The 11,740-nt window shown below is 37.2% G+C and overlaps 1 protein-coding gene and 1 long non-coding RNA gene across 10 annotated transcripts in view; one reads left to right on the top strand and one right to left on the bottom strand.

Moving 5' to 3' along the window:
- LOC137487665 (uncharacterized) overlaps window positions 1–10,363 on the bottom strand; it is a 46,122-nt gene extending 35,759 nt beyond the window's left edge. Inside the window, exons 1-2 of the long non-coding RNA XR_015478155.1 lie at window positions 9,990–10,363; window positions 9,752–9,863 (exon numbers count right to left, since the gene is read on the bottom strand). This is a non-coding gene — a long non-coding RNA (uncharacterized LOC137487665). The remainder of the gene's footprint in view (window positions 1–9,751; window positions 9,864–9,989) is intronic.
- The window catches only part of tnk2b (tyrosine kinase, non-receptor, 2b), a 110,643-nt gene that overhangs the window by 41,404 nt on the left and 57,499 nt on the right, over window positions 1–11,740 (top strand). For 3 of the 9 annotated variants that reach the window (XM_087239612.1, XM_087239611.1, XM_087239608.1), the window contains exon 1: window positions 1–316. This exon is cut by the window's left edge and continues 139 nt beyond it. The exons of 3 other annotated variants lie outside the window; for them this stretch is intronic. In XM_087239612.1, the coding sequence (XP_087095738.1) occupies window positions 263–316 (54 nt within the window). In that variant the 5' untranslated portion in view covers window positions 1–262. Of the gene's footprint in view, window positions 317–9,889; window positions 10,603–11,740 lie in introns of those variants that run through there. 3 more of the 9 variants (XM_087239609.1, XM_087239607.1, NM_001347881.1) reach the window with 2 other exon arrangements.

Raw genomic sequence — 11,740 nt, 5'->3', positions numbered from 1 at the left:
GACACACACAGCTGTTTGTGAAAGGGATGGATGGAGCGTCTCAAACGAAGAAACCCCAGCAAGAGAGCTTTTTGCACAGTAGATTTGGGAAATGCTTATGGATAGGACAGACTCCTGTGGCATCGCTACATGCTAGCTAGGCACCAAGGAGAGGAGCAGCCCTCTTTTAAGGAACAAAACGCATAGGTGTCACCTGTGCGCTGAGGATCAGGCTACATTAATGTCCAATTGAAGCGGATAAACTCTTGGTTTTGACCTTAATATGGGGGACACGGCAGAATACCAGCGTCTGCCCAGCGACTGCGAAGAGGACGAGGTATTAATTCAGGACATTGTTTTGTTGAATGTTTGTTATCTGTAGTGTAAACGATTGATGTCATTTACCTTTACACATTGCAGTTTATTACATCTATGAAGAGTGGAAGTCAAATGCTCAGAAGTGGAGTAGACAACCACTGACTAAGCACCCAGTGTTATCGATAATAGGGGAATAATAATAATATTATTGTTATTGTTGTTATTATTATTATTATTATTATTATTATTAACAATATTAATATTAATATTATTAATAAAAGTTATAGTAATAATTAATTTTAAATAATAATAATTGTATTCATGCAATTTTCTTAGGTGATGTAGTAGTAGTAGTAGTATTAGTAGTAGTAGTAGTAAAAATAATACAAATAATAGTTAATAAAAAAATGATTGTATTCATAATGCAAATTTTCTTAGTCAATGTAGTAATAATAATAATGATAATATTTATATTATTATTAATACTGATAATAATAATAATTATAATAATATATTAATAATAATATTTATATTAATGGCAATAATAATATTTATATTATTAATATTAATAATTGTATTCATAATGCCCTGTTCTTAAACTCAATGTAATATCAATAGTAATAAAAATAATAATAGTTGTAAAATAATTAAAATATTAGTGTTAATGCAATTTACATAAACTATATGTAATAGTAATAATAATAATAATAATAATAATAATAATAATAAAAACAACAACAACAACAACAATAATAATAATAATGAAATAACAACAACAATAATAGTAATAGTAATAATTCATAAAAATAATAATTGTATTCATAATGCAATTTTTCTGAGTCAATGTAATAATAATAATACTAAAATAATTATGGTACTAATTTTAATATTAATAATTGTATTCATAATGCTCTTTTCTTAAACAGAATTTAATAATAATAATAATAATAATAATAATATTTATAATAATAATAATACAAATGAGTAATAATTGTGTTCATAATGCGATTTTTCTTAGTCAATGTAATAATAATGTTATGTAACAATAATAGTGATAATAAAAATATTAATAATAATAATAATAATAATAACTGTATTTATAGTGTGCTTTTCCTAAAATGAATGTATTATTATTATTTTTAATAATATTAGTAATACATTTTTTAAAAATAATAATTGTATTGTAATGTGATTTTTCTTAGTCAATATAGTAGTAGTAATAATAATAATAATAATAATAGTAATAATTATGTTATTAATAATAACAATTAATAAAAATAATTGTATTATTTATATATATATATATATATATATATATATATATATATATATATATATATATATATATATATATATATATATATATATACTATTTTCTGTGTTAGTGATCATGTTGTTGTTGTTAAATTGCAAAATCAAATTTCCAAATGTTAGGTCTAGGTTTAAATGTAAAGTAGAAGTCAAATGCTCAGAAGTAGAGTAGAAAACCTCTGACTAAGCAGACACTCACTCATTTCTGGTAAGTGTGTCAGTGTGTCTGCCAGACATTACAATAACCCACATGTGGATGAATGTCCATGAGGTGTGCGCTTCTGTGAATAGCATAGACACCAAGTACTACTGTAATTGTTGTTCACTTGTCTGACCAACAGCATCTGGTATTTGTGTTAGCATGTACATTTTGTTCTGGTTTGTGCTAAGCCACTTTATGCATGTGAAGAAGTTATTAGGCGCTGGCCACTTTAATAGGTACACCTCATTAGTACCGGGTTGGACCCCTTTTTGCTTTCACAACTGCTTTAATCCTTCATGGCATAGATTCAACAAGGTACTGGAAATATTCCTCAGAGATTTTGCTCCATATTGACATGATAGCATCACACAGTTGCTGCAGATTTGAAAGCCACTGCGGGCCCGTTCACTACGCCACTGTGCGTTATACTACTGGAAGTAGTCATCAGAAGATGGGTACATTGTGGTCATAAAGGAATGGACATGATCAACAACAATACTCAGGTAGGCTGTGGTGTTGACACGAGGCTCAATTGCTACTGGGCCAAAAGTGTGCCAAGAAAATATCCCCCACACCATTACACCACCACCACCAGCCTCAACCGTTAATACAAGGCATGTTGTTGATGCCAAGTTATGACCCTACAATCCGAATGTTGCAGCAGAAATCGAGACTCATCAGACTAAGCAACATTTTTCCAATTGTAGCCTTTTTGAATTGTTTCTTGTTCTTAGCTGCCAAGATTGGCACTCGGTGTGGTGATTACACCTGTCTGAAGAAAAGGGCGTGGTTAACACACTTAAACACGCCCCTCCATCTGTCAGTTTTGATAACAAACAGAAACGGTGAGAAGGAGGAGTCTGTTATGTTGCAATAAATCTTTCCTAAAACCCTTTTCCTGATCTTTCTGAATGAAATGCCTGCTTTTTTACATCCAATCAGCTCGCAGGTGAAAAAACAAGCAACGCCCACTGTTTTCTTAACTAGTATTCCATTTCTTTAGTAAATGCGTCACAACGCACACACACACAAAAAACATGGTCGCAGCTTCCAGTTCATGCAGACTTTAAAACGGTTGACCTTCAGATTTTCACATCACTGCTAAAATAAAATAATGTAAATAAAGCAGTCAGTGACATACACATTAACAGGGTCCTTTTTAGATATTTAGGTACGTTTGTGGAAAATATCATTGTGGTATTTGGCTTTCTCACACTTGTGACCTTATCCTCCCCTTGAGAGACACGGATGATGTTTCAGTCCTGCGGAAATGAAACTGACTTCACACCTCGTGCCATCAGTTTCTCTGTCTTTTCCTCTTTGGTTACTGACCTTTGACTGTTTCTCCTTCAGTTTTTCTCCTTTTTCTTTTGTTACCCCATGGGATTCTCTTTGTATTTAATAAACGCCACTCCTTCTATTAATTGACATTTCCTGCAGAAAAATCCTGCAGTTTCTCTCTCATATAAGCTGCGTTCACGCGTGGCTTTAAATCGCTGATGTTGTCATTAGTTGGTAGACTGCTAAAATGTAATCTACGTTTTGTAGTAATGATGTTGGTTAGAAAGTAAGGATTTTGAAGCATATCTTTTTGTCTGTAATTGACGCACGTTAAAATTTATTTTGACCTTGCTTATGCAAAAAAGTGCTTTGAGAGATGTTTTGATAGTTCAGAGCCACTGTACAAGCAAAAGCTAAATACAGAATGCCGTCGTTTGAGCTGCAGATAATTTTATGACAAACACAGTGCATACAATAAATGACAGAATGTGGTGGACAGTAGGGTTGGGTATCGTTTGGGGTTATTTCGATACCGGTGCTGAATCGATACTTTTAATACGATATGGGGCCAAAATGGTGTCTGAACCGATTCTTTTTAGCCACAAAATTATGGTGGATGACTCTAGAAAAATCTTTCATTTGACAAAATCTTTTAAAAAATAATTTTAAAAGAACAAAAAGTTTAAAGTAAACATCAATTCATATTTTATATATTTGAATTACATTAATATATTTCCTTTGATAATTTGTTGGTCAGCATGAATTTACGATTTGCATTATGAAGTTACATTAGTTAACTACTAACCTGTGTGAAGGCCTGTCATCAAAATACTGAACAATCTTACATGTTATAGTACATAGATCCATTAACGTAATAGCGTCACCATGCTATCCATGTTTCCTCCAGTTTCATGTTAATTCAGGCGTTTATTTTTAACTTTTCGACTTTAACTGCAGCTTCACTTTCATTCAGGAGCATTTCATTTATGCCCCCATGACAAACTGAGGTTTTTTATGCGAGCATTAAGTATCAGAAAGGTCCGACCCTTTCTACCTGAACATGCAGCTCAACTCCTTGTTCAAGCTCTTGTTCTCTCCAGACTGGACTACTGCAACTCTCTACTAGCGGGGCTTCCAGCTAACTCTATCAAACCTCTTCAGCTGCTTCAGAACGCAGCAGCACGAGTGGTCTTTAATGAACCTAAAAGAGCACGTCACTCTCATCCGTTTGCACTGGCTGCCAGTTGCTGCTCGCATCAAATTCAAAGCTCTGATGTTTGCCTACAAACCCACCTCTGGCTTTGCTCCTTCTTATCTGCTCTCACTACTGCTGATTTATGTGCTCTCCAGAAACTTGTGTTCAGTGAATGAACGTCGCCTCGTGGTTCCATGCCAAAGAGGGAAGAAATCACTTTCCCGAACTCTCGGTCAATCTGCCCAGTTGGTGGAGTGAACTAAACTGCATCAGAATGACAGAGTCACTCGCTGTCTTCAAGAAAGGACAAAAAACTCAACTATTTAGTCTCCACTTTCCTTCCTAATCTGCATTTGCCTCTCTGGCTCCACCGCTAACTGTATTACAAAAAAAAAAAAAAAACTAATGTTTTGCTTCTTACACTTTACATATCTGAAACTTGCCCATAGCACTTATTCATTGTTGCTCTTGGTTGTGTAAATTGCTTCCTTGTCCTCATTTGTAAGTTGCTTTGGATAAAAGCATCTGCTAAATGACTAAATGTAAATGTAAGTAAGGACTGGTGGAAGAGTGCTCTTTTAATGGAATTTGATACCGCATGTTGAATAAAAAGACAAAATCTCTGCATTTCGTGACGCAGGTGTCTGTGGTCCTTTAAAGTAATCAAAAATCACTGTTTACATGGTAGTAAACATGGTACTCTTAATCAGAGTAATGTCTTAATCATGTTAAAATCGGAGCATTGGTGTTTATTTACATACTCGTTGAAAGTGCCAGATGATGTCGCAAATATGTTTTATTTGAGCTACAATTCTGTGCCAATAGGCCCGAATCACCTAATAGTCCAACAAAATCTCACGGCAATTCATAACTTTTTCATTTAGTGGCTAATTCGTACGAATTTGTACGATCTAATTCGTACATTTTAGTACGATTTGCTCATCCCCCAAAGACGGTTGGGTTTAGGGGTGGGGTTAGGTGCCACGCCTCCTTTTTAAAATCGTACAATTTCTTTGACTGAACTCGTACGAATTCATACGAATTAGCCACTAAACTGCCAAAACGTAAAATACTTACGTTTTCTCGTGAGATCAGGCTGAATAGTCCCATATGCAACGAATTGCTAAAACAACACAATTCTTAAGGTTTTTGAGGACAATTTGATTGGTCAATTAATTTAATTTTGTAAAAATGGTTAAGTTAAATTAAGTTGTTTCGGGACAACATGAAGGAATTGTGGGGAACTCAGCATTTTTTACTGTGCTGCATTAAATGTTGAGGGTTTTGCACTGTGTCGTTCTTCTTTAGTGTATATCTAAACTTGTCCTATCTACATGTGATTGATTTATGAGTTTTTTTGTGGTCCAAAGTGTGGACATCACTGGGGTGTCAATTGCCAATGCTCACAATCACTTGTGCGAGGGTGAATGCTGTCCTCTTGTGGTTCATCAGAGCAGTGTAGCTTGGAAACTAATGATCTATCTGACCACTACAAGAGATATTTCAGTAAAAAAAACACTGAGTTCAGAAGAACGAGGATTACAGTAGTTCTAATGTCTTGTGACTTTAAGCAAGGCTCTCTGAATCCACGAATCAGGTTTGGCTACTTGTTCTGTTTTGACAGGGTCTGTCATTGAGTCGTGTTGGCAGACTTGAGAGTGTGGGTGGATTTGTCTTCTCTGTGAGGTGAAACATACAGAGGTGTAGTGTGAGCTTCACTCATCCGCTCTCAATGTGCAATGTTGTCAGTGCTATCTACAGGTCACGTAGCCTAACACACACAGTCGAAACTGTTCCCAGATGATCTCACCCTGTTATTTTATCTATTTATTATTGCTTGGTCTCACGTTATATTAAGTGACCTTAACTAATATGTACTTGCACTGAGATTAATTATTTGTTACAATGTGAAATGAGCGTGTGTGAATGTGAGAGTGTTTGGTTGTTTCCAAGTATTGGATTGCGGTTGGAAGGGCATCCGCTGCGTAAAACATATGCTGGAATAGTTGGCGGTTCATTCCGCCGTGGCGACCTCTGACAAAGCAGACTAAGCTGAAAGAAAAAAAATGAATGAATGTTTAAATGTACTCAATGTGTAAATGCATGTGTTTACCTTGTACTTATGATTGATTAAATACATACATGTAATTACATCTGCAATTGTTACACTTTAATTACACTGTTGACCACCCCCTACACTCAAAACCTGCTCAAACCACCAAACTTGTCCCTAACAATACCTGTATTCCACCTCAAGAGCACCAGAAGTGTTCTGCAATGCAGTATGAACTCAGAAAGTACATTTTATTTTTGGATGCAAATAAATAGTAGGTAAGGACACTTAAAGAGCCCCTGTTTTGCATTATAAAAGTGTGCAAAACTGCAAACATTCTGAGTTTTTTGGGGACAACTTAATTGTTTCATGTTCAAACCACTTAAATTTGTAAAAACGAATGAGTCAACTTAATTCCTTCATGTTGTCCCGACACAAATAAATTCTGTGAAAACCCGGCATTTTTACCAGTGTATCAATAACTTTGACCCTTAGGATGAATTTTTGGCTTTTAGTTTTGTGGTTAAGGGTCACATATGGTAAATGGACCTGCCCATGTCTCTCTTGCCAAAGCAATCACATTTATGCTTCAATTCACCACATTTTATGGCAGTTTTAATAAGTTAAAAATGAAGAATAAAATCTGTAAATCAGTAAATGCTAAGGTCACGTAATGTCTATGCCATATGTCTATGTCTATGTTTGACATCAAGCTCTACAGAAATATTGCCTTAATCCCCATGAGTAAGTCACAGGTCACTATGGCAATGGGGAAAAACCTCTGTAAAATAATTCAAGCAGACACAATGACACCTACAGAGTCTGCAGCTGGTTTAAGTGTTCAGCCAAATGTCTGATCTCCACCAGAGACCCTTACTTTCCCCTTACAGCTGTTCTAGCATTACCACAGTTTTTTTTTTTTTAATTCTCTCCCTTCTTCGATAAGTCTCCAGAACATTCCTGCAGCATTAGATGCTCGTTTTGAAGTGGTGCTGGAAATTCTTTGTGTCAGACTGTTTATGACACACAGGGCCTTGCGTTACAGCCGATGTCCCTACTCAGCTCATCAAAAAACAAAACACAGCCCAACTTAGATTTGTACATTTTGTTTATCGCTCCAAATGCTGCACATCTGGTTTAGTCTTGATGAATCACTGGGGAGTGAGGCTGAGGAGAAGCAAATAAAACTATGTTTATTCTGAACAATTCCATGCAAATGTCAACCTCGCCATGAAAAAAATAAAGTTTTTATCAAAATGCTTTGCATCACATTATGATTTTTTAGTAAATGGGGCAAAAACAGCCACCAACAGTAGATTAGGGAAAAAATATGAAAATCTAACAATTTATCAAAGCCAATGTTGTTATTTATCATGTACAAGACTGTGATAAAAGGGGACAAAATCCAGTCCACAATTACGTTTATTATTGAAAATAGGTCATTTGTGTGTTTTTTTTTCACCAGATCAGTGACATCATTTATGAATTTTCCAATTAAAGAGTCAAAAGCCTGTCATTTTCTAAACAATTGGTTCTCAAACGTTTTTCATCAAGTACCACCTCAGAAAGCAATTGTCTCTCCAAGTACCACCAAAAGGAGCAGTATTGAAATACAGTAGCACAAGGCCCAGTAAAGCAGCTACAACTCTGCACAGCTAAAAAACGTGGCAGATAACCTCAGAAATATAGGCTATATGTCATATATGACATATTATATATGTCATTTTTGATCAATTTTGAAATGTGTGTAACATGTTCATGACATATTTCATTCCTTTGCGTACCACTAGAAGGAAGCCTGCGTACCACTAGTGGTACACGTACCACAGTTTGAGAACCACTGCTCTAAACTATTTAATAGTTTTGATCAGGACTGAGGTTGATTAGCAGATTTCTGCAAAAAAAAAAAATACAAATAAACTGATGCATTTTTGCAGCAGTTTAATTTAGTGGAGGTTTTATTCCGAAAATAACAAAAGGGTAGTAAATTTGAAGAGTGCACAAGGGTAAAGAAACTTACAGTGCTGTTTCTGTATAAATGGAAAGCAAATTACAATTGTCCACTCCCCTTTTTGGCGCAAAAAATGGCCCGATCCGTGACAAAAAACAAAACATGATGTGGTCCGAGCCATAAGATTTGTGATCCGTTACACTACAAGTGACTATTTTATTTCAGCAATTTATTTTTAAAAGCAAATTAATTAAACCAAATAGTCACATTACATTTTCCAAAAAAAAAGTAACTCAAATATTTCTACTTAATTTTTAAAGTAATGTTACTTGAAAAGTAATATTATTTATTCATATTAATATTATTATATACGTAATTCATGTCACTTGTAATGCGTTAGGCCTGGTTTATACTTCTGCAGCGAGTGATTGGCGTGACCCATGGCGCTTGCAATGTGTGTAGTTGAGCATTTATACTTCCGCACGCTGTTTCTGTTGCTCTGCAATAACACTTCTGAAACGCTAGCTGTGTCGAGTTTCTTCCCTGGTGTTTTGTTTTTTTCTGAACGCTGTATTAATGTACAAGTGGTTAAAACTTGCTCATTTTGAGGTGGGAAGTGGCGGACGTGGAACAACTTTAATCATAAGGTAAACACAAAACAGCAGTTTTTATCCGGAGCTCCTTCACGGGACTCAACACTTGTAAACACTCATTTCATCGGGTTCATTCATTCATCCATTCATTCATTCACTTTCCTTTAGCTTAGTGTCTTTATTCATCAGGGGGTCGCCACAGCGGAATGAACCGCCAACTTATCCAGCATATGTTTTTCACAGCGGATGCGCTTCCAGCTGCAACCCAGAACTGAAAAACACCAATACACTCTTACATTCACACAAACCCTTATGCAGCCTATTTAGTTTATTCAATTCACCTGTAGCGCATGTGTTAGGACTGTGAGGGGAAACCAGAGCACCTGGAGAACATGCAAACTCCACACAGAAATGCCACCTGGCCCAGCTGAGGCTCGAACCAGTGGCCTTCTTGCTATGAGGTGATAGTGCTAACCACTGAGCCACCGTTTCGCCCACATATAATGTTAACATTGGTATTTACTGCACATCCATAACGCTGGAATTTCTCTTCTGCTATGGCTAAGAAAGCCAAAAATGTCCCTTTTAAATTGGAAGCGGGGGGAGGGGAAACATTTTCAACGCGTTTGTTTACAAGAGGTTGAGATAACATTTTTAGAGCGACTTTTCAAGCGAACCAAATAAAGAAGAAAAGTCAGACCATGTGGGAGTCGAGACTGAGAGAGAGAGAGAGAGAGAGAGAGAGATGTGGTGAGAGCCAGAGATAGGAGGGGATATGGTGCTGGTGCTCATGAGGGGGATTTGTTAAGAGCCCAGCATATGGGAGGAACACAGGAAACGAGCTCTCCATCCTGCAGTTAAATCTGACCTTTTGGCTCACGATCAAATGCTCCTCCATCCGAATACCATAGAGTCTCTGTCCCGGGCACAAGCGCTGGAGAGAGGGAGGGAGGGAAATAGAAGGGGCACTTCCCCAGCGTCTGTTTGTGAGTTGCAGGAATTACACAGTCACGGCCGAGAGAGAGAAAGAATGAGAGAGTCATAGACGGAGCTGACACAAACACACACTCACTATGACAAAAAGAAAACAATCTTTTAATGCAGACCTCAAGCGCAGATCTTTCCGATTCTTTTATCACGTCCACCGTTGCTGTCATCTGAGTGAGGGATTCGGGAATAGAAGGAACCGTCCTATTAATAGCTGGATGAACAGAGGAATGAACAACAAGTCAAGTACATCTTTCCAGACGTGGTGCAATGAGGACGTCACCTTATAATCTTTGCGATTCTCTGTCAGTCTCCAGAGCCCGCGGTGTGAACTTTGTTTTGGGATGTTCTGACTTAGCTGCCAAGTGAACAGTTCCCTTTGGCAGACCCCTCTCTCTCTCTCTCTTTGGCGCTGTGGTGTTTTCTTGCCTTGGCCCACGCTGTTCCCCCGCATACACACGTTCTTTCTCCATGCTAGCGCTGAGCTTTGATTAAAGGAGCTTAATGTGGATTGCCAAGGGATGGAATGTAGTATGTGGGCTGCGCAACTTCAGGAGACCTTACAACTGAGAGACCTTCGGTTTGGAGTCGTCTCGAACTCTGTTTTCCAGCTAAGGAGTTTCAGAAACTTCGACTGAGCACTTTTTGGGGATATTTTCCAAACTCAAGATGCGTCGTTTTGACAAGCTCAAAAAGTCGTTCCCATTTCTTGCTCACTTCCATGTGTACAGAGTAAGTCTGGTTTTGATTCGCTTGTGCAGAGCATGCTTTCAATATGAGGACTGACACGTGCATGAGTGTATGTGTGTGTGTGTGCTGGTTCATGTAGGATTCTGTGTTGGTGTGAAATTACACCATACCTTTACACGTGTCAAAGCTTAGCTGTGTACATTGATGTCAACAGACCATGCACTGTAGAAAATGCTGGGTATTACACAGTTCCCTTATGTTGTCCCAACACAAATCGATTAAACTTTAGTGATGGGAAGTTTGGATCATTTTAGTGACTCGGATCTTTGAGTCTCGTTCATCGAGATGAACGAATCTTTTTTTGAGTCATTTCGTTCATTTGGTTCAATTTGCCAAAATAATATTAAAATGTTACGAATTGCTTCCAAACACATCTACAACTAGCCTAAAAGTTGATCACATGACAAATAAGTCATAAATAGAATACTATAAGAAGGAGAAAATAATAATTCAGTGTTTACCTGCTCTTTTGTTTATGAAGGTATTGTTGTCTCTTTGCTCAGTTCACCTCTTCATGTCTTCAAATGTCAGTGGTTCGTTCACGTTACACTGACAGTCACATATAATTTTAACCAATGTGCTCAGTCTGAGCCAATAGGAGCCATAATAATTAGTTCACCTTTCGAGACTTCTAGTTCTTGAGTCGTTCGTTCATTACGTGACAGAATGACTCAAACCCGAGGACTCGAGAAATGAACGGTTCAATTCTTTTTCCAGCTCTAAACGCATATGATTGGCCCGTGATGAACGGATGACTCAGACCTGATTGAGGACTCGAGAGGTGAACGGATCAATTCTTTTTCCGTCTCTAAATGCATATGATTGGCCCGTGATGAACGAATGACTCAGACCCGATTGTGGACTCGAGAGGTGAACGGATCAATTCTTTTCCCGGCTCTAAACGCATATGATTGGCTTCTGCCTTTCCGCGATGAACGACTCAAAAGACTTGAAATGAACGATACCACCTGCACAAATGTGCGCACGCGCGGATGAATCATTCCCTTAAAGGACTCGTAGTTCCCGAGTCATATTGAAGATTCGTTCAAAATGAACGAATCGTTCATGAACAACCCATCACTATTAAACTTGCGTCAAAGCAATTCCAGCATTATGGATG

Source organism: Danio rerio, chromosome 2 (genome assembly GCF_052040795.2).
Source record: "Danio rerio strain M-AB ecotype USA chromosome 2, GRCz13ab, whole genome shotgun sequence".
In the NCBI taxonomy this organism is placed as follows: domain Eukaryota; kingdom Metazoa; phylum Chordata; class Actinopteri; order Cypriniformes; family Danionidae; genus Danio; species Danio rerio.
This window is presented reverse-complemented; position numbering and strand designations above follow the sequence as displayed.